The sequence below is a fragment of the Synchiropus splendidus genome, chromosome 14 (assembly GCF_027744825.2).
Source record: "Synchiropus splendidus isolate RoL2022-P1 chromosome 14, RoL_Sspl_1.0, whole genome shotgun sequence".
Lineage (NCBI taxonomy): Eukaryota > Metazoa > Chordata > Actinopteri > Syngnathiformes > Callionymidae > Synchiropus > Synchiropus splendidus.
In genome coordinates, this window is record NC_071347.1 from 9581838 (window position 1) to 9603276 (window position 21439).

Sequence of the window (21439 nt, forward strand, 5' to 3'; positions counted from 1 at the left end):
ACGCTCACAATGCAGCTTTGTTGCTGAACTAGATTAAGACATCAAGTGACCGGAGGTGCAGAAGTCTCCAGCTCTCTTTTTTCAACTTTCTCCATCATTCAGTCCGGAGGCTGCTGACACGATTCCACTGCCGCCAACCGCTTCATGGGTAACACTTTTCTGCTTTATTTAAAGGTATTAGATATGCAATCTTTTTGCGTTTAGCAGCATATAACTTTGCTATTTTAGTTTGTTTTTTTTTTCAATATGCTTTTGAATTTTATTGTGTCTAGTGGAGCTGCCATATGAACACAATGGCTTTAATTTTTACCAAAATAAAAATGTTAAATGCTAAATTATTGCTGAAATTATCTTGGAAAATAACACTATGTTATTAATGTGTCACTATATTGACCAGTGCTGTTTTGTCATTATAACTAGGGGCACAATATTTCAAGCTCCTGTTACAATCGTGGGTGATGGCTTCTGTTTATGTTTCCTTTGTGTTTAAAAGGTAAAAACTAGACTGAAGCCATTCGCTATACCTTCAACACTTCAGTATTGCCATGCTTTTCTTTCAGTCGATTCCACTCCATTCTGAGCCGATGAGAGGCACGATTATCGATGACCAGGAAAACCTCCCTGGTTTTCTTCATGTCAGCCAAACGTCAGCACGCAAGCTGGGGATCAAGCAGCAGCAATGACAGTCACCTACTCTCGCAGGGTTGCAGATGCAGGTCTCGGTACTTTCTTCCACCTCCTCCTGCGCTGGAAGGGCAGCATCTATAAACTTCTCTACAGAGAACTCGCCATCTTCACTCTGCTCTACTACTCTTTCAGTGTCATCTACAGGTACTCTCATGAAAAGTAGGAGGTTCAGTGGCTGCTGGCTCGATCCAGTTCACCCCACTCATCTACAGTAGCTCATCCAACATTTTCAACAAAACCATTGTAGTCAATTCATATCTACCCCTCCTCAGATTTGTGTTACAGGAGGACCAAAGAAGGCTGTTTGAGAAGTTGTCAATCTACTGCAACCGCTATGCCGAGCTCATCCCCGTGTCCTTCGTGTTGGGTGAGTCAACGATTGATTTCTATTCATGTATGGAACCCAATAGAAAGGCAACAATGCTGCTGGTCTGGACTACTGTTTGTGATGAGTCGAAATGAAAAACACCTTGACCAGTCTGAAGAGTCCCAAACAACAAAGCAAAACAAACCCTGCGAACACAGGGATGGGAAAAAATGTGTCAAAAATTTGACCAAAAATGTGCTCCAGGTTTCTACGTTACCTTGGTGGTGTCCCGTTGGTGGGGTCAGTTTGAGAACGTCCCTTGGCCTGATCGGCTGGCAGCATTGGTTGGTGGTCATGTTCGTGGAGCAGACGAAGTGGCCAAGCTCACCAGGCGGACCCTCATGCGATACGCCAACCTGTCCGGGGTCCTCATCTACCGCTCCATCAGCACCGCTGTCTACAAGAGGTTCCCTACGATGGAGCACCTGGTGCAGGCAGGTACGACATGAAGCTCACCTGACCCATGGCTTTTGTCGCTCTCTGTAGTGAAGAGATCAATGTGTCGCAGGTTTGATGACATCAGAGGAGCTGAGGCATCTGGAGGAGCTGCCCTCCCCACACAACAAGTTCTGGGTCCCCTGCATGTGGTTTGTGAACTTGGCTTTGAGGGCAAGGGCCGAGGGCCGCATCAATAACGACGTCGCTCTCACAGCAATTCTCACAGTCGGTGTCAAAACGATCTTGAAAACTTAAATGGCCACATTCGGTTGACGGTTTCTGTCTCTTCTTCTGTCGAGGAGTTGAACAGTCTACGGGCGAACTGCATGAAGCTCTATGGTTATGACTGGATCAGTCTGCCTCTCGTCTACACGCAGGTTTTTGTTTCTACAGTATATTATGACTGTTGAGATGTCTTCCCCCCAGGAAGACTGACAGTCACGTGTTCCTCAGGTGGTCACGGTAGCAGTCTACAGCTTCTTCCTCGCCTGCCTCATTGGTCGTCAGTTCTTGGATCCTGCTCAAGGCTACCCGGGTCATGATGTGGACTTCTATCTGCCAGTGTTTACCTTGTTGCAGTTCTTCTTCTACGTTGGATGGCTGAAGGTCAGATGACGTCTGTGTTGCCTAAGCCTTAAACATAAACCTAAGCTTTTGATTTCTTTTCAGGTGGCTGAGCAACTCATCAACCCTTTCGGTGAAGATGACGACGACTTTGAGACGAACTGGCTTGTTGACCGCAATTTGCAGGTTCAAACCATTTGTTTCCATTTCTGGAATCAAGTTGTTTTTCCATTGACTTGTGGAGCACCCTGATGGTCTGGCAGGTGTCCCTGCTGTCGGTGGATGAGATGTACGACAGCCTCCCGGTGGTGGAGAGGGACATGTACTGGAACGAGTCAGAACCTCAGCCCCCATACACTGCAGCCAGCGCTGAGCACCGCAAGCCCTCCTTCATGGGCTCCGCGTTGGACGTCAGGTGCTGCTTCTTTCTACCAGACTCTGTAGACTCACTCTAACAACCTTATCATCCTCAGTGTCCCAAAGGAGGAGATGGAGTTTCAGTCTAATCTGGAGCAGATCAAGGAAAATGAGGAGGCGAATTACTCCACACCGTTGCTGGGGGGACTGGGTCGTCTCCTTGGGGTTCACTCTCCTAACTTCCCACGCTCCTCCCGGGTATCGCTGCTGCGCCGGCGTCCTGGAGCTCCACTCAGTCGCGTCCCTCTTTACTTGCACCCAGAGACCCAAGGCACTTTGGGGCAGACTCGCCAGCCATCGAACCAAGAGAGAGACCAGGACTTTGCCTTTTCCAACGTCCCACTATTCGAGAGACCAGGGTTCTACAGCTGTCCCCAGACACCAATTCACTGTGTGCCCCCAGCAGTGCCACGTCCTCGCCCCGCTCGACGAACTCCAAATGATTGGAATCAAAGCTGTACCTCACTAGTTCCTCCGGTGGTGACCGATATCCCCAGTCACCTCCCACCACCGCCATCCTCAGCTTTTCCTTGGCTCAGTGAGGATGGCGGGGTACCAAGCGCTCCTGCCTTCTCCTTCCCTGATCCTCCACCTGAACTCTGTCCAATATCTAAACTCAGGCGAGGTCAGGGTCTCTTGTCTCGCCGACCTCCACCTCCATGTCTCACTCTTGATGCTGCACCGCCAGTTGACAGCCAGCCAGGACCCCCAAGTGCACGGGCAGCTGGAGCTGAAAGGGTCTTTTCCTTCACCTCTCTTTCTCGTCCGACAAATCCCAGTAATCCGAGCAGCAGCTCCGGGAGCATTAATGCAACAAGCACCAACAGCACTGCCACAACAGGAAGTTTGTGCAATGGTAATTTCAGTAACCTCGGGAACTTCAGTGCCAACGTAAAGACCAGCAACGGGGGCACCAACGGTGGGCTGAGCGCCAACATCAACGGTCACCCCTCCGGGGCATCACAGCCGGACACCAGTCAGCCACACTCCCCCAATGATTCTGGGATCTCACTGGCTGAAGGCGATCTCCTGGGTGTACTGGTGCAGAGTGGCAATAACAAGGCAGCTGCTGGACAGAAACCAGACTGACATAGTTCTACACGTTCTAATTCTCTAAGAGACTCGAACAAACACTGCCTTTTACAGATGCTCAATCCGTATGTATCACCTTAATCCGGAACCCCTCTCAATTCCGAGGTAATCTCTCCTTCTTTGTAATCTCTTTCATAACAACCAACTTAGTCGTTTGCCGTGAACAATATATGTGTCCAATAAACAGAGGATAAAAATGAATTGCCTTTTCTTCTCAGTAAGACATGGAAGAGAGAAAAGTGGGTTTATGGAAGAAGTGCAGGAGAAGTGGAAATTTGCTGTAATGCCTTATGAATTAGGTGGAAAGTCATTCGCATCAAGGGTATTAGTTGCTATGGCTATTTATTCTGGGCAGCGGTGGACACACCAGGATCACTGCCAAATCAGGTCCGGACTTAAAGAAAAAAAAAACGTCACACCAACCAAAAACACAGCAGTGGATTAAGAGTTCTGATATATCCTCTTTTACTGGACAGTTTCAGGAAAGAAATATAAATAATAAAGTTGTAAACAAACCATTAACAACATAAGCATTTGGGTTTGTATAAAATATCAGGAATACATTTAAGCCAAATGTATTTTGTTGTCTTTAAACCAGATGACTGCTTTGTTTTCTGCCTAAACTTAGAACAAACAGGCCCATGAAAAATTGAACCGACCTGCCGCACAGGTTTTATGACCTCACATTTTCCCATCACAGCAAGCTTCGTGGTGACCTCTATCAGGTTTAATAATTTACTAATAGTCATTGTCAGGTAGGTGGTAGATGTCTAGAAAACAGCACGTGCAACTAGAGTATTTGCTTTTCATCATATAATAGATCATCTTTAGAAATCAATAGTTTCCTGGGCTCTCCTCATATCACGCTTAAATGATACTAAAAATAATACTCATTTTACCAGTATTTCCTGACCTTCAAAAATAGACACATGAAAGCACTTGAAAAAGACAATAGTGTAACAAACCTTGCATATCATACTCATTGGAGTTTATATGAGAGGCTCAAAATAAATGTATGTGAAATTAAACAATATATAATCCACATATTTCAGGCAAAAGATCCATGGCATAATTACACTTTTTTTTAATCTTTGTTCACAACTGTCACAGTATATTATGAAATTTCATCGGGCACCCGTGACCTACCACTATGGGAAAAAAGACATATCACTGAAGTCAATTGTTTACTAGGAAGTCATTTTATTAGTATGGAGATAAAGACAACTGTTCACTGAAGGCAACAAATAATAGTCAATGTACTTTAACTTCTATTGCACATCATGTGACTGCACAAGCTTTTTAATCACCATTATTGACAAAAGTAAGTGCAACGACAAACAGACAGGTATTAGTATTTACCGATCACATTCACTTTCAGTCACTCCTGACTTCACTATCATGGCCTTTGCACAGTTCGAAAACAGATGTGGCACTGTGGTCGTGATAGGGGTTGTCTGTGTGAGGGAGAGGGAAGGTTCTGAGTCTCAACCTGAACAGGAGTTGGTAACAGAGGTTACCAGTGTTTTCCTTTGCATCAGGACCTAGCACCCACATCAGGGATTGAACAGCCTATTCAAGAAGTGTTACGATAGTTGAACAAAAAGTGAAACAAAAACAGGTGTCATGATCGAATGGCAAAACCCTGACCGATGCTAAAGCCTGGAGATGTGGTGTGTCTCAGGGTCCCACCATATATACATATGTATAAGGCATAATATTTTTGTATCTGTGGATGTTTTTATTGCAAAATCAAGAAAGATAGTCTGAATCACGAGCTCCAATGTAGCAATCCCAGAAAAACAGCTGCAAAGAAAACACCTTCCAGCACCAAATGCCTCAAACTTCTTCAGAAACTAGAGCCTACGTACTCCCTTCCTCATACTCATTATCAATGTTCGATATACAGTCTGGTCTGCGTTTGACAACCACCTGGTCCTAATGATTGATATCAGTGATGACACTCACACTTCTTTGAAATTCACCAACATGACATCTGTTTTCGAAGTCTTGGTTTAATGAACAGCTATTCCCACAACACACAACAGTTACAGTGTTCCAAAAGGGCTTCAACATACCAAGCAGGTAGATGGCCCACACATGGAACGGAAATAACCCAAAGATTTGAAAAGACTTTATTGCAAAATGATTTTAAAACAAAGAAACTTTATACAACAGAGATGAGAGACTTTTAATTTTTGCCAGCAGGGGGCGAGTGCCACACTGCTGAGCTGGTTCTTTTGAAATATCTCGGTTTGCTTTTAGAAAAGATTTCCTCCAGTTTGGGTGGGTCGATGCTCCCAAAGAACGCCTCGAAGTCAGGTGGATTGAAGTACTGTTTCATCAGTATCTGCTGCAGACCATGTCCTACGAGACAAAATCAGAGAGACCATCAAGAGTCAAAACCTCATTTTATGAACCAAGTTCTCAGTTCAGTTCAAGAAAATGAGTGACACCCAATAAACCATGCAGTGTAATACTACATGATGATAAAGACGACTCATTTTAAATGCTTCATAAATTAACACTGCATTTGTGTTTTCTTAAAGAAAGGAAAGAAAGCATTTTAAACAGGGATTATCATATATTATAGTAGTATGAGAACACATAGATCCTCTTTACCCTTTGCCCAGGAGGGAACTGGCTTTCTTGGCGCCGACTCATCATCTGTAGAGTCGTCACTGTTCTGGTCCATCCCATAATCTTCGACACTTTCCGATACTTTGACTGCTTTCTTGCCATTGGTTGGTGTGAGTGAGTATGACTGCGGAGATTGCTGAAGAGAGGAAACAAATGTTAAAAAAAGACAATGCATGAAGGTCTGTGGGAAAGGATGCTCTCTGAAAAGTCCACTAACCTCAATGTCCACAGTCACGTTCAGCGCCGTGCCTTTTCCAACAGGTGTGCTCTGAGCTGGGGGCTGAAAAATAACCCATATGCAAATCAAAACATCAGCTGTTCCCCTCCAAACATTGTCTTTCCGATCATTGTCGTTGTAGTTTATCGATTTTGTTGGAAGGAACCGGGTGGTGGCATATGAACACAATAAGCCTCCGCTTTGTTGAAATTTTTGCTGTGTGACCCATCAGCAACAACTGTTCTGATTGGTTGGATGTGTGCTCATCCCAAGCAAAACTTTGGAAAATGTTGGGGGGAAAAAAAAAAGAAGAGAAAGTCTGGATGCCTTGTAAGGCAACATACCTCAATGTCCACAGTCACATTCATGGCCATGCCTTTTCCAACAGGCGTGCTCGCATTCGGGGGCTGAAAGATGAGCAAATAAGTAAATAAGCATAAGCAAATCAAGAAATTTGCAGGGAGCAGAATGATGCCTTCTCACACAACATACCTCAATATCCACAGTCACATTGAGAGCAGCCATCTAGCAGGGGAAAAAAGAAAGAGACCGACTTCAGAAAGAGAATGACTTCATTGAATTTCAAAACTTTCACTCTGTAAATCGATATGGTCTGTCCTGATTGTGATGCCAGTGACCAGTATTCCGAGGTTTGAGATGGTCATTTGACGTGAAGCAGCTATGTGGTGTTGAACGTATAATATTGTCCTACCCGTGCTGCAGCAGCCTTTTCATTAGCCAGTTCTCTCAGTTTGGCAGCTTCTCTCTCTTTAGCAGCTTTCTCTTCAGCCGCTAGCCTCTGCAGCTCCTCCTGACGTCAAGAAATAAAAACATAATGACAACATGCAGCGTCAGTCAAGACAGCGAGGATGACCAATACGTGAGGTTCACAAGGTAAATGATGCGTAAAAAAGCTAACCAGCTACACAATAACAAGTGTTTCTTACCAGCCGTCTTTTCTCTTCCTGTTCTCTCCTCTCCTTTTCTCTCGCTGCTTTCTCCAGTTCACGCTGTAGCACGAGGGCCTTCTCCCTTTCCTTCTGTTCTCTGAGGAAACAGTGGGAATACTAAATAAAAGCATTCTGAAACACTTCAAGCACTCATCTATAATGGAGTACTAGTGCATTCATGACACATCATAATGCATTTTTCAGACTTTACAGACAATGTTGTACGTGATCATGATCATGTATCTCTAAGGGAACTAATGACAAGGTTTACAAAGTACTATAAGTTACAGACTTGGCTTAATCTACTTAGAAAGACTCAATAACCAGTAAGCCTAATTACACTTAAGAAACGCAAGTTGTCACACGTGATTATGAACATTCCTAACATCTTCTCCTGTTAGGAATGAGCTAATAACGCATTATAGACGAGACTTTAATATAAAGTGCAACCAAAACTTCTATATAATTTCTAGTGACAGCAGACAGAAATAAAATGTGCGTCAACAATTGACTTGAACAATGGCATCAAACCCAAAACGCTTCCATCTAATCGGTTATATTCCTCTTGTCATTTCACTTTACCTCCAACAGGGGGTTACAACTCACTTTTCAAGCGCAGCCTGTCGCTCTCTCTCGCGCTCCTGCTCCCTCCTCAGCTCCAGAGCTCGACGCGCCTCTGCCACCTTTCTCGCTGCCAGCTCTTCCTCCTCCGCCTTCTTAGCCAGCAACTCTTGCTGCCTTTTCTCTTCCTCCTGAAATGAAAGGGGGAAAAATATGTTTGACGAGGCATGTATTTGTGTTTGAGGTAAAAACCTGAGCACATGAAATACGTGCTTGAGCTACTAAGTAGCTTACAGCTTGAATCAGCTTCTTCCTCTTCGCCTCCTCTTCTAGTTTGCGTTTGAGCTCCAGCTCTTCCTGGCGTTTCAACGCCACCTTCTTCTTGGCCTTTTCCTCTGCTTGTCGCTGCAGGGATGAATTGGTTATTTAAATGTAACGAATAACACATCGAGAACATTTGCAGTACCTTATCATCGATCTGAGCCATTTTCTGCTCAATCTTCTTTTTCTTTTCTTCTTCTTTCTGCTCTTCCTTTACTTTGGCCTCATTCACACGTCTCAACCGCTCATCTCTTTTCCTGGAGCACGTTTCACAAACATCACAAACGTTGGCGCGCATCACAGCAAACAACCAGGCCAACAGATCAGGTCTTCACCTTCTCAGCTCCTCCTGCTTCCTCCTTTTCTCCTCTTCCATTTTCCTCATCCTCTCCTCTTCTTGCTCCTGCTTCTTCCTTAGAGCTTCCAGCTTCATGCGCTCTTTTGTCTAAGGAAAAGAGGAAATAATACCTCAGCTTCGGGAGATCACTGAAAACCATCCAGCGCGATCGATTGAACATTCAAACATCAAATCAAAATTGAATTGCATATCCAAATGGGCCTTTGTGAATCTAGTTGATGTGGAGCAGGACTGCGCTTCTAAACCAGAGGTGGGCAGTTAAATTTCCTAAAAGGACACATTATAAACTGTTACTGTTGTGAGGGGCTCTCATGCCACAAGAAAGGCAGCGATGCCAAGGAAACGTGACAGAAAAAAATCTTAAGTAACAAGGACAAGATGAACCAAAAAAGGTTAAATGATATTAATTGCAAATATGACATGAACCCTATAAAATCATTTTATATGGATTTTATTTGAATAGAAATCATAATAAAACTATGGACCAATTTATTTCAAAATATATTTTGAACTTTGAATTTTGAGGAAAATACTAAAATGACAAAAAGGACAAAACAAAAATTACTGGCTAGAACAGAAACATGATGAAAAAAAATGACAGAAAAATGACGAGTTAAAAAAAGTTGTATAGTTGTAGTCTGACCTCATGAGGGCCGCAATAGGGCCCGCGGTCCGCACTTCGCCCAGTTGCTGTAACTTCACTAGAGTTGTTTACCTTGTTCATTGGTCAGGGTAACATTAGTGGGTAACTAATACGTTTCATTACATGTCATTTGGGAGGGGCGGAAGATCTTTGGCCTAAAAGTACTCTCAGTTGTTGGGCACTCAAACAACACGGCCTAAAATGACTGTTGAGATTAGACAAACCAAACCGCAGGCTGTGCGCGATGACCCACATATGCCAGCATTTCTGCTGTGAGATGTGTCAATTGAATGTGAGACCGATGACAAGCGATTTGTAAGGAGAGTGAAGCTGACATTACGGACATCGCACTTGTAAGCTGGAAAGCCTCTTGGTGCAAAAGTGAGGCTTGGCTGCAAGCACAGTGCTCCGATACTCATGCCACCATAGTGGATCACCTTCGAGCTCAATTCCTCAGTTCTTGCCTCTTTCAAGCAGCTAACTAAGGTAACCAGCGCCAGATGCGGCTGTAGCAGTCATTAAGTGCAGCTTTACAGCGTCTGCTAAGCAAAGACACAGAGCGCAACAAAGCAAACTACACACACAGGCTGTCAGTACAGTGGGCGTATGTGCCATGGCAACTTTGTGTTCTGTTGTTCTTAAAATCGGTCAGTACTTTAAGAACAACAGTAAGAATTTATGAGAAAATAAAATAATTTTATTTTATAGCAGGTTGTACATCATTCGTAAGGGGAGGTAAAGTTTCACAAAAAAAGGTTTCCCTGAATTTCAAACTGTCCATTGTCGATTATGTCCAATGCGAAACAAATATTTTCTTATTAATGGAATACTGCTTTATGTGAGAGTTAAGCAAACAGTGAGGCATAAAATGCTGTGGTAAGAACAACTGGCATAAAAGTTCTTTCAGTGTTTGGGTTTACACTGTGCCTAACTGAACAAACGACTCTGATCCTGACTCAGCACAGCAGAGATGCAAGACACGTGGGGAAACATGAGTGGTAGGGGAAGGTGCAACACGTGACATTAGTGACCACCACGTGCCCACAAACATTTAGCTTCATACTCACCACGACATCCAATTTCAACTGGGGGAGGAAAATGACAAACGCATAAGGACTATAATACATCAGGACTAAAAACAGAAGACATGCTTGGAGTCTAACAGATAGACATTGATTTGAAAGAAGTGGACGCTTCAAGTTCACACTGAATTCAGTTCTCACCTTAGGATCCGTCTTCAGAGGGGTTGTGTGCTTGATGAAGGATTTGATCACAGCAGAGCGGCCCAGAGTGTTTGGTGTCATCATCAACATCTGATTCTTCTGGACAGTGTGCAGGAAAGACCTCATGTTTGGTCTCACAGCCTGATGTTTAAGAGTTTAGGGAATGATTTGTTACAAAAAAGAAAGCTTTAATACTGAAAGGTCCATTACAACAATTACTTTCTTGAGACATCAATTATTGTAGCCTAACCAATAAGAGTGATACACCACTGAAAATGAAAGGTCCACTTACGCTTTGAGATTTTTTGGGAGGAGTAAATTGTTTTTCGGGGCTTTCCTCAGCTGTATCTGGTGCCTTTCGTTTTGTACTTCTACGTGACCTGAAGAGATACACATCGAGTCATGAATTGAATTCATTGAACATGGGAAAATAAGTTTCTTACATCCTGTTGGTGGTTGGCTGGTGTGTTGCAGTGGCCACTGGAAAATGGGGGAGAAAGAATTTTGATGAGCAGATTGACCTCTGAATTCAGATCGTAGACAATATCGTCCCAAAAACCCATGAAAAGATTGTTTACAGACCGTCAGTACACTATAAAGTACAACAACAAATGTAGGACATCACAGCATTTATGGCAGCGTCCTACACTTAGCTGAGCCACAGTCGAAATGAAGGGTTCATTTGTGATCTGGGATGCTGTGAGAATCCAAATTTCCTCATTGCGGGAAAAATAATGGACCATGTCATTTTCTTTCAATCTATGCTAATGATAGGAGTCATAAAGAGAGGTGTACCTTGTGTACCTGAAACTACTAACTGGACACAATGCATTTTCAAATAGAACAACATAATGTAAAAGCAACAAATACAGCACAAACCAGCTTTTTTGTTTGGGGTGCACATGACCGACAGTGGTGCAGATGCCAGTGCTGGTAAAGTTGCAGCCACAGAGCGTGTTACACGCCCAACAGATGTCCGTGCCTCCTGGTCCGTCTGGGGATGAACACAAGCCTTTATAAGAACAAAGCATTGCCAATAACACTATTTATTAGGATGTGTGATTTTACCTCAGGCGGGCTGTCAGTGACTTGAGCAACAGCATCAACTGTGTCAGCAGTTGGAGGCGTAATTCTTTAAAGAACAATAAAATAATAATAAATAAGCAAAAAATAAAAAATAAACTTATCAAATTAAGCATTATCATGGAGTGTTTAACAGTTCACCAGCAAATGACTTACATCTCTACAACATCTTCCTCCACAATTTCCATACTTGAATCACCTGCACAAAGGAATAATAAAAAATGTTAGTTGAACGAACGGTCAAAAATAGATAAATGAATGAATATTTTGGTGTGGATGCACCTAGTTCCTCACCATTGACGTTGCCACTGCACGTGGAGTTGTCCGCCTGAGCTGCCTTTCTTTTCATGATCGATCGCCGTGAGGCACGGCGGACCGACTCCTGGGTCATGCTTGGACGCCAGCCACCCAGGGAGTGGCGCAGCTTCAGAGAGTGCCTCACCGATCGCCGCTGTGAGCTTTCAGCAGTGTCTGCGATTGCAATTTTAGTCGCAGTGCGACCAGGAGACCCACCTGCACTTCCATTCTTTGCAAACTCGGCGGACAACCGATCTCCCGCCGATATCCTCACCACCAATTTTGGAGATTGTGTGTTTACTGCAGAGCTGGAAGCCTCATCTTGCCTCTCATTGTCTACAACAACATCTGGTTCAGGTTGCAGCTCAGGCTTCTTGTTGCTCACTTCCTTAGTGTCACAGATCTTGGGAAGTGACTGAGTGGCTTCCTCTACGTCCGGACTTGCTTTCATGTTTTGCCGAGTAGTGCGCTTCGGCTGTGAAGTGTCACTGACTTGAGGAGCCGGAGACTCAGTTGTGCTTTCCTCCTCAGCAACAACATTTAGAGACTTGATCCCAGAGCTACGGAGGTTAACTCGTTTTCCTTTGGAGGACCTGACAAAAAGGTGAGCACATTTTAATTTATAATAATAATAATAATCAGCCAAAAGAAATCAACAAAAAGAAATGCACAACAGTAGCAGACCTTCTTTTGTTTTGCTCCTCCTGGCGACCCAATGACACACGCTTCCTGCGACTATTCTTCTTTTGCGATGGCGTTTTTGGCATCAATTCTGGCTCAGAATTGAAGTCCCTAAAAAGAAATGAAAATGTCTCTGCAGTTTTTTCAATTTCCACACAATACAAAAAGGGATGCAGGATCATTTCAATCCTGTATAGTGTTCAACCTACTTTGAGAATATGCGATGGGCCTCCTCTTCAATTTCCTCCAGCCAAACCATGTGGACATTGTCAATGTCATTGAGATACTCTGTTGTTTTCCCAATGAACATCTGCGTCAGCGACTGCAGGGATGATTTGATGTTGTACATGGTGACTGTCTGTAGACAAGATCACCCTGCAAACCTAAAAAGACATTTCAGGATGTTGAATAATGTTTTTTCTGCAATCCCTGGTTTGTTTTCTATACATGCCTACAGTAGTTTTTCCTAAACAAAATACCAAATATACGCACAACAACACACAACATGCTTGTTTCATATATGCACTGGCACTTTATTTAAATATGTTCTCACGCATCTAAGATGCCACCTACAGCAGAAATAAGCGGCAGTCATAGAATCGTTTGGCTTGTTGGGGAAGCCCGGCCAACTCCCGACACGCAGTAATCGCATTTAAACTGAGTGAGTACTATTTTTAAAATGACTAATGGTACAATAAAAGACAGACGGGCACGAAGGACGGTCGACGACAACCTTGTCACGTCAGCTACACTGATGAAAACGTTCCCGCGCTTATTTTTAAATTGCAGTTTAACTAGAATCTCCGATCGCTGCCAAGTCAACAGAAGCAAATTGACGTTTCGCATTTTAAACTTTCCAGACCGCCATTTTGATTTCCACAGCATAAGGAAAACAGGTCAACGTTTACCAGAATCAAAACCAGCGTCCAGAAAGGATATCCACTCTGTCGCGTACCTCCAAATAAATGAAATACCTCCGAAAACCGAGCAAAAAACAAAAACAAAAACAATCCGCTATGCTGCGTAATCGACGGACGACAAAACAGGGCCGCTGAAAGCGGCGTTTATAAACCAGTTCAAATTTCGAGAACAACGCTCCAAGGCGTGGCTTAGTGACGCACCACAAGTGGTGTTCCATTCGTTCACCTCTGTATCGAACGGGGCGGTTACTTCCGACCAACCGCTTGGTTTAGACGACAGACTGCAGCAGAGGGGACACAATGGTGAACTAAACACGCCTACAAAGGCGGAAATTGTGTCACAAGTTCGGTTTGAAACTGGCCTATCAAAGAAGATGTACATAGACGCGTTTACTCCATGTCATACTGACTGTTTTTATATAAACGTGAATTATTATTATTGTTGTTGTCGTCGTTATTATTATTGTTGTTGTTGTTGTTATTATTATTATTGTTGTTGTTATTATTATTATTATTATTATTATTATTATTATTATTGTTATTATTATTATTATTATTATTATTATTATTATCATCGTCTCATTTCCGTTTACACAGATTGCCATTGTACCACTTAATGGTACATTGCTGAAACTATTGGCATAATTTGATCTTCTGTTTTATGGAAGATTGAAAAAGAACACAGTGAAGAACAGTTCTTATAATCTCTTCTTTTTTTTTTAACCAAACACTTCTCTATGCTGTATGTACTGCTTTTCTTTTGTTTTGTTTCGAAGATGGAGTAACGGCTTAATTCCAGTGAGTTTAACAAAGCAACAATTTTACTTGCATGAGTTTTTTTTCCCTCAGTGTGGGACTAATAATGATTATCTCTTCTACAGTACTGGAGGAAGTGGTAAATGAAATTAAGAGCGAATTGAACTACTAGCCCTCTTCTTGCAGGAGTGTGGACTGTCCCCTGTGGGGAGGAGATAAATGTCTCTCTTGTTCTCTTCAGTGCAGAGCAAGGTCACATCCAATTGCCAAAAACACCTTTGGGGGCAGTCACAGTGAATTCCACATACCAGATGCAAATAAATAAATAATACATCACATAACAGAAGTTGCCAAGATTTACAAAAATATATTCATTGTAATCATAGTAAAACTGTACAATTGCATTTATAATTTATGTATAATTTTCAAGACACTTTGGGACACATTTTGTTTGATTTATGTTTTGTTAGTTTTGTCTATTGTCCAACATTTTAATTGTGATGGATATTTTGCTTAAAAAGAGAATTCTTTTTTTCACACGGTACTGATAAAATAATAACAGTAACAATCATAATTAGAAAAGCTGCTGTTCCCCAAAAGGAGCTGCTAGGAACATGGTTCCACAACAGTGGTGCAGCAATTTTCTGTAGCAACCAAAAACATTGAATGAAGGAAAACATACTTTATTGATTTGACTGCACGGCGTGCTTTAAAAAAAGTCATGTTTATAAGTCACATGTTTTTGTTGTGAACACAGTACAACTCAGTTTACCTTCAGTGGATCCAGAAGACAATCTGGGATGGAAATGTGATTTAATTGAAATATGAAATATATTATTTGGCAAAGAAAACCTCTTTGACAAGAGGTGAAATGTTTCTTCGGCATATAGATGAGGGAGTAGATTTGAAGGCACAACAATGGCAGACGGCTAAACTATATTCATGTATAAAACTTGACTGTGTCTGTGTTATGATGCGTGACACCACAGGAATGATAGATATGATTAGTAAGTAATGACAGCTGGTTCTGCATCACAAAGGCCAGCAGAAAGATGTTGAGGTCACTTTGCAAATGTATCCAGGCTCCAGAGGAAGAGTGACAGGCTCCCCTGAACACACAGACACAGGCGATGAATCAGCAAAAGAAGAAGAATAACACTCGGTAGATAAAGGTCGGTTGTACCTGATACCAAAGGGATTTTTGTTCCTGATTTTTGCATGACAACTTGTAGGTCACAGGGTTGAACCATGTCTGTGATGCTTGTCTGCTCCCTCATAATGATGCAAACGTCATCTTTCCTCAGCAGCCAGTCCAACTGTCGGCCCAGGAAGCTGACACCGCGGACGCAGAGCGCACCAATGCCATCAGGTAAAATTGGTGAAAATGCCAGGCAATCCTTCAGAACTCTACAGGTAAGAATAAACACTTACATGCCTGACTTATGATTTACACCTGCTCTGCTGACACCTACCTGAAGCCAGTGTAACCAAACACCACAGCTTGCAGGAATCCTCCCATACCAGTGAGGAAGTTCACAGCACCAGAGCCATCTGGTGATTCACTCCACACCTGCAAACAATGCCTCTCTCAATATGAAGGATGAGATGAAGAACATGTCTGACGTTACCCGGAACGGCCCCTGGATGTTTTTGAAGCACTTCTGAAGTAACACTTGAGCTCTCTCAGCTTCCCCGAGCTCCAGCCAGCCAATCGCAAACATTCCCTTCAAAAGCAAGTCCACATCAATGATAGCACATTCACCTGGGACCTGACGTCTTACCCAGGTCATGGCTGGCCCATCAGGGTCTGTGACTGGCTCATAGGCTTCCAAGTCATTTCTCCGGACCTCTGCAGTCATGGGCAGGCCAAGAGGGTACCCTAGCATCACTGCATCCGCCTGTTTGACTGTGTCACCTATGGAGAGTTTCCCAGGACATCCTCAAGTCCTGTGCTGCAAACCTCAATTCATTCTCCTTAAAAAAGACACCTTTTTTGTAGCCGTCAAACTCCGGATGATATTGGAACTCCTCATCAAAAGGGATACTGAGGTTGTCAGCAGCTTCTTTCCATTGGTCTGGGGCAGGGTACTGGAGGAGACCGGCTAACTCCACAGCAAACTGCAGGCTGCAGAAAGCATACGCCTTTGTTCTTTTGCTATTTTCTTAAGAGGTTTTATTGACGTTTCCAACAAGCACCTGAATTTTGCGACTGCATTTGTGTACACAGAGTCGTTGATATTGTAGTTGTACTCATCTGGAGGCATTACACCTAAACACAGACAAAACAATAAACAGTCAATCACAGCTACAACCCGTCATGAAGAGAAGTCACTTTCTGCATGAGTTATGAACCATTGTATGTATAATTTTCGAAATGTAATACCAGTACTTTGTAAATTTCATAAATAAACAGTAAAAAAACAAAAAAAACATCAGGACTTTACCCAAAAGATGATACTGCCCGTCCTCTTCTTTCCAGGTTGCCCTGGAAACCCAGTAATCAGCTACTCCCCAGATGACCTCACTTCCACATCCTTCTGTGAACATGGAAATGTCCTGTGGGAGACACACAGGTACAGGTGACTTCTGAGAGTCATCCAAATCCCCCCCAAAGTGTCTGAATCACCAGACCTCAGTCAGGTAGAGATAATGCTGAAAGGCCAACGAGACGTCTCCATTGATGTGAATTTCTTGTTGACCATATATGTCCTCTGGGCAAACCTCCCTTCCAGACACCGCACTCTCCCAGGGAAACTTAAGTCCCTGGAGAAGATCATCATCATCAGTTGAAAAAAAAAACATGCCGATATTTTCACAGCTAATTTGCATGACAGTTAATAAGAGTCACAAAAATATTATCTAATAATTAAACATCAGTTGCCATGCACCTAGATCACCATATTTGTTCACTGACATATATATTTAAGTTGTATTTTATGTAAGAGAAATTTCGGTCTTCAAACCTTATAACCCTGCTTCTGGGCGTTGTCTTTAGCGCCATCTATCGTCCGCACGCGGTACTCCAGCACTGCTCTGGCCAGCTTGGGGTAAAAAAGAGCCACAGCAGGATACATCCAGATGTCCTGCGAATGATGATAAATCACGACAAGTGTTTGACCAGCTCTGAAATCTGTCTCTCACCTGATCCCAGAAAACATGGCCCCAGTAGTCCTGGCCGTCTCCACCATTGGACAGTCCACCGGGGCTGACGCCACCAAAGGTGCTGGAAGTGTCGTGTATGGAGGGAAAAGCACTGAGCAGGTAGAACATGCAGCCAATCAGAGCCCTGCAGAGGCTGTCTGAACCCGTGACCTCCACCTTGCTCTGCAGCCACAGCTCCTCCCAGGCCAGCTCGTGAGATTTCCGCAAGTCACCGGTCGCCATGAGTTCAAGAGCCTCATCAAAACTGGCCTGGGCCCTCTCTGAAGTGTCGGCCGCTGCCACGATGAAACCCCAGCGGCACTTAGTCTGTTCAGGCAGCAGAGTCAGAGAAGATGGGACTGGGGTCCAGATGAGGTGCACCGAGGGACAGGGGCCTCCTGTGAACTCAGCTGTCGTCGTCTGTCCGTGAATGTATCTGAAGAACAAGACGCCATAATAGCCCTGTTTTTGTTGTTTTGGGTTTTAAGCTAAACCGTACCTGCCAACTTTATAATCAGGACCAGCCTCAAAATCTATATCCGTGCTCTGAGGAGTGAACGCACTGTCCAGGTCAACAGTGACAGGCTCTTGTGAGGTCCTGTGTCGCACAAGGAGAACCTCCATCACCAGCAGGTTGCAGTGGTACCGATGCGCATACAGCGACTGAGACACGGTGACGTGGTCTGAGGTAAGAGTGTGTGTGAAAACTCCTGCAGGAGAAAAATACATTCATTTTGTGAAAGAAATGGCAGAGACATAAGACTATATTATAAAACATATGGAAATGGATCATATATGGAGGGTTTTTGGTCAGGTATTTAGGCATATTACACCGCTGAAGAAACTTGTGTTGCACATTATATCACAATCTTGGAAGACAATAATCGGGAAAAGTAAGGGGAAAATATGGCTCCCATAATGGAATCGGGATCCAGTATACTAGTAAGTATACAGTATAGTAACTGGTGTCCAGTATATTTAAAGATGGCACCTTTTGGAGAAAGGTTGGAGACAAGATGGAGACCATAATGGCAAAGGGCATTTCTCTGGAACGCCTGCTATATCTTCTGGATATAGTTAAAGACCAACTTCATTTGCTGCATACACTGCAAGGAAGATGATCACAGTCAGTTGGATGAAAATAAACCCTCCAACCCTCAATGGAAACAAAAACAACTGAGCAATTTCTAAATTAATTCAGATATGCAGCAATTAAATGCTTCTATTAACAAACTGTATACTTAATTTCAACTCAGTTGGTCTCAGAGCAGAGTTTTTTTTATTATCGCCTTTGCCTTTTTCTTTGTTTTATTTTTGTACTTGCCTACTTTATACATTGCTTATGCATATTTTCAGTCTGTATTTATTTTTTTTCAGTCCAATTTATGGATAAGGTGTGACAGCAATAAACAGACGTTAAAAAAATAAGGAAATGGCATCAAGTCGTGGAGTCCCATCCTTCTCACTTATGCAAAACAACAATGTAATGTTTAATTCATGAAGTACACAGTCAAAAATTGTCAGTAAAATAATAACAGTGCCGGCTGCACAGATCAAGGTGAGATTTTTTTGGCTTCATTACAGTTAACTATAGTTAACTATAGTCACACATCCACAATACAGCACAGTTACCATCACGGTTGATAAAGAAAAATGATGCCGGGTGACTACCTGAGCGTGTATCCAGGTCGTAGGAGTCCTGGTGAGGTTCCTTACCGCGAACCGTGGCAGCCAGAGGACAGGGGATGTCTGCGCGGTGACACTGACCTCCCTCACCATTGTACACGCCGCCCATGTGCATTACGGTGTGATAGACTCTCCATCCCAGATGCCCATTGGCCAGAGGGGGGAGGAAGCGGAGATCCTCGGGCAGCGCATCAGTGGAGAAGATGTAGGGGTCAGTGTCACTGGCCATGGTGTGGAGGTCACTTTCAAATGAACTTCTGGATACAGAGATCATGTACCTCATCACAAGTCCGTTTGTTAACAACCCAAATCATGCTGCAAGTGTTAAGATTTCTCTGCAGAGCCACACACAAGGACACAATTTTCACATATTCCTGCCAGGCGCAGGTTATTTGTAGATTGTGTACTTTGACACTTCTGCGTCACAAGGATACAGTAATGAGCGTTTACCCAAATTGGGCAAGATGTGAATCTCATCTGAAAGGACTTACAATCACTTAACAGTATATTAAAATCAGTTAAATAGCATTATGAAACTTACTAGTCAATTGAAAAATAATGTAAACATTGATTATAGGGGAAGTTGAACTCTCACATAAGCAGGAACACTCATCCGAATCGGGAGCAAGGTAGTGCTGTGTCTTCCAAAATGTTGCTCTTAAGCTTCAAAACGATCAACGGAAGTTTTGTGCTGCTTGTTGTTTTGTTCGGATCATTGTGGAGTTGGTTAGAAAGTTAGAGCTAAAGTGACGAGCAACATTCCGTCCGGCCGACGCGAAAACCCGGAGCTGAGTAAGGTGCTATACAAAACCCGATATGGATCTCCCATCGAACCGATGATGAGCTCAGGTTTGACTGACGTAAATTGATTTTTTGGCCTCTTTTTGTCCATAATATGTTGATAGATTTGACTTAAATAATTACTGTCTATGACAAATCAAATGTTTGCTCGCAAACAAAGCATCTAGCTAACAAATATAAATAAACAAACAATAACATTCAATTAATTACATTCACAGCAGTAAAATATTACGCAGCAAAATAGTCTAAAAATAAATAAATAAAAAATAAATCCAAAAATATCAAGCATAAGAAGTTAGAAAAGGAGATTATTCTAATCAAGAAAAATATAATAACGCAACTATAAAAGGGGGGGAAAAAACAACTTTTAAAGCTCTAAAAAGAAAGTAAGACGTGAGGCTGTTTGGGGTGTCAAGAAAGCACTGTGTAAATCTAATCTATCATTATTGCTGTCAAAGTCAGAAATAACTCACTACTAGATAAGAGGTGAAGGTCACACTAGGAAAGGGAACTTTTCCCTCTTTAAATCTCACAATGGACAATATCAATTTATTGTACATGTATTATACAGAAGGACAGCTAATCGGTGGCTTATCAACTGAGTGCTTTTCATGATCCTAAATCGAACAACGCATGTTTTTGTCTTGTGGGTGAACAAAGCAAACATATAACAAGGCCTTCCCACATGTGGTAAAATTCGAACCCATGACCTTCTTGCAAACAATGTTGGCAGAAGTTACTCCTCCACAAAAACATGATGTAAAATAAAGCCACAATGGCAGAGAGACACAACACCGTAGCAGAGCCAGGAGTATCAACAGTTCGCTCATGATTCCAATGAAGTCCAATTTAACAAAGACAAACCAGGAGCCTTCAGGGTTTTTTAGATCATTTGTAGAGAGAATGCAGTTTTATTTTTAGGCAATCCAAAGTGCAGTGCGTTTAGTTTTAATAAGCTGTGGTAAACAAGTTGACCAGAATTTGAACTGTTGACGTCATTCCTCACGTTTGATCTTGAGCCCCCTGGTGGCGCTGAGGAGCTGTTTCTGCAGCATCTGGCATCATGCCGGGGTCAGAGCCACAAACCCTGGGAAAAGCACTGCTATGTCCATATAAGGCCACAATCCATCCGCTTCCCTCTTCCTCCCGAGCTGCCTGCCCTCTTCTTTCTCAGACTGGAGGGATATTTACAGAGCGTGCGCCTCTGCTCTTCCTTATTAGGAGCTCAGCTCATCAAGACTCTCTTGCTGCAGGTCAGTGGACCATCTCCTCATGTGTAATGAGACAAGCACAAGGATATCTGCTATAAAAGAACAGTTGCACTTGTTTTTTGGAGCTATAAAGCATCATCTTAATTGTGGGTTGAGTTGACTTCAACCTTCCTGCGCAGCCATCCTTCCTCTGCACCACCTCACAATTGGTCCATGGCAACTTTATAAGCTGTACTTAAATTTGCTACTGAAGTTATCACTATTCTTTATGTATTTGTGATATATTTATAGGGCCACTGACAGAGATGGACTTCTACAGAAGAAAGCGATAAGAAACTGAACCATCAAGAATGGGGTGGAAGGGAAAGTTAAAAAAACAAAACAAAAC

General features: G+C 42.9%; 3 protein-coding genes across 10 annotated transcripts; 1 reads left to right on the forward strand and 2 right to left on the reverse strand.

Moving 5' to 3' along the window:
- The first annotated feature begins 40 nt into the window (after positions 1 to 40).
- On the forward strand, positions 41 to 3772 carry best1 (bestrophin 1). Of its 3 annotated transcripts, none has more exons than XM_053885696.1 (11): positions 65 to 148; positions 421 to 493; positions 561 to 831; positions 960 to 1054; positions 1259 to 1492; positions 1563 to 1717; positions 1795 to 1869; positions 1946 to 2098; positions 2162 to 2242; positions 2320 to 2471; positions 2530 to 3772. In XM_053885696.1, exons 3-11 carry the CDS (start codon positions 680 to 682, stop codon positions 3560 to 3562), a joined length of 2130 nt encoding a protein of 709 aa, XP_053741671.1. In that variant the 5' UTR covers positions 65 to 148; positions 421 to 493; positions 561 to 679; the 3' UTR covers positions 3563 to 3772. The 3 variants fall into 3 exon arrangements, with proteins under 3 accessions (XP_053741670.1, XP_053741671.1, XP_053741669.1); XM_053885694.1 differs by having other exon boundaries at positions 66 to 148; positions 1792 to 1869; XM_053885695.1 differs by lacking the exon at positions 421 to 493 and having other exon boundaries at positions 41 to 148; positions 1792 to 1869.
- A 1182-nt stretch (positions 3773 to 4954) lies between these two features.
- incenp (inner centromere protein) lies at positions 4955 to 15195 on the reverse strand. Of its 5 annotated transcripts, none has more exons than XM_053884973.1 (22): positions 14985 to 15195; positions 12746 to 12919; positions 12540 to 12647; positions 11853 to 12448; positions 11715 to 11757; positions 11544 to 11607; positions 11355 to 11469; positions 10919 to 10955; positions 10768 to 10855; positions 10476 to 10616; positions 10320 to 10337; positions 8587 to 8696; positions 8397 to 8508; positions 8225 to 8335; positions 7976 to 8121; positions 7367 to 7466; positions 7132 to 7230; positions 6912 to 6944; positions 6764 to 6826; positions 6420 to 6482; positions 6185 to 6338; positions 4955 to 5929 (listed from the first exon to the last, which is right to left on the reverse strand). In XM_053884973.1, exons 2-22 carry the CDS (start codon positions 12883 to 12885, stop codon positions 5754 to 5756), a joined length of 2517 nt encoding a protein of 838 aa, XP_053740948.1. In that variant the 5' UTR covers positions 12886 to 12919; positions 14985 to 15195; the 3' UTR covers positions 4955 to 5753. The 5 variants fall into 5 exon arrangements, with proteins under 5 accessions (XP_053740948.1, XP_053740949.1, XP_053740947.1 ...); XM_053884974.1 differs by lacking the exon at positions 14985 to 15195 and adding an exon at positions 13683 to 13739; XM_053884972.1 differs by lacking the exon at positions 14985 to 15195 and adding an exon at positions 13492 to 13636.
- Positions 15176 to 21398, reverse strand: pgghg (protein-glucosylgalactosylhydroxylysine glucosidase). Of its 2 annotated transcripts, none has more exons than XM_053884977.1 (14): positions 19635 to 21398; positions 19025 to 19296; positions 17853 to 18063; positions 17354 to 17789; positions 17176 to 17295; positions 16844 to 16975; positions 16657 to 16768; positions 16409 to 16481; positions 16201 to 16337; positions 15994 to 16127; positions 15841 to 15936; positions 15685 to 15782; positions 15396 to 15619; positions 15176 to 15321 (listed from the first exon to the last, which is right to left on the reverse strand). In XM_053884977.1, the coding sequence occupies exons 2-14, from the start codon at positions 19266 to 19268 to the stop codon at positions 15245 to 15247; spliced, it is 2094 nt and encodes a 697-aa protein (XP_053740952.1). In that variant the 5' UTR covers positions 19269 to 19296; positions 19635 to 21398; the 3' UTR covers positions 15176 to 15244. The 2 variants fall into 2 exon arrangements, with proteins under 2 accessions (XP_053740952.1, XP_053740953.1); XM_053884978.1 differs by lacking the exon at positions 19635 to 21398 and adding an exon at positions 18345 to 18459 and having other exon boundaries at positions 19025 to 19137.
- Positions 21399 to 21439: the final 41 nt, after the last annotated feature.

Coding starts and splice junctions, on each gene's coding strand:
- incenp (XM_053884973.1), bottom strand. CDS start 12,885: ATGTACAACATCAAATCATCCCTGCAGTCGCTGACGCAGATGTTCATT. Junction 10,617..10,767: donor CTCCCAAAAAATCTCAAAGC/GTAAGTGGACCT, acceptor CTTAAACATCAG/GCTGTGAGACCAAACATGAG. Junction 8,122..8,224: donor GGAAGAAGCTGATTCAAGCT/GTAAGCTACTTA, acceptor CTTTCATTTCAG/GAGGAAGAGAAAAGGCAGCA.
- best1 (XM_053885695.1), top strand. CDS start 680: ATGACAGTCACCTACTCTCGCAGGGTTGCAGATGCAGGTCTCGGTACT. Junction 1,055..1,258: donor CCCCGTGTCCTTCGTGTTGG/GTGAGTCAACGA, acceptor AATGTGCTCCAG/GTTTCTACGTTACCTTGGTG. Junction 1,718..1,791: donor CTCTCACAGCAATTCTCACA/GTCGGTGTCAAA, acceptor TCTTCTGTCGAG/GAGTTGAACAGTCTACGGGC.
- pgghg (XM_053884977.1), bottom strand. CDS start 19,268: ATGGCCAGTGACACTGACCCCTACATCTTCTCCACTGATGCGCTGCCC. Junction 15,783..15,840: donor ACATCCAGGGGCCGTTCCGG/GTAACGTCAGAC, acceptor CATTGTTTGCAG/GTGTGGAGTGAATCACCAGA. Junction 15,620..15,684: donor TTTGGTTACACTGGCTTCAG/GTAGGTGTCAGC, acceptor TCTTACCTGTAG/AGTTCTGAAGGATTGCCTGG.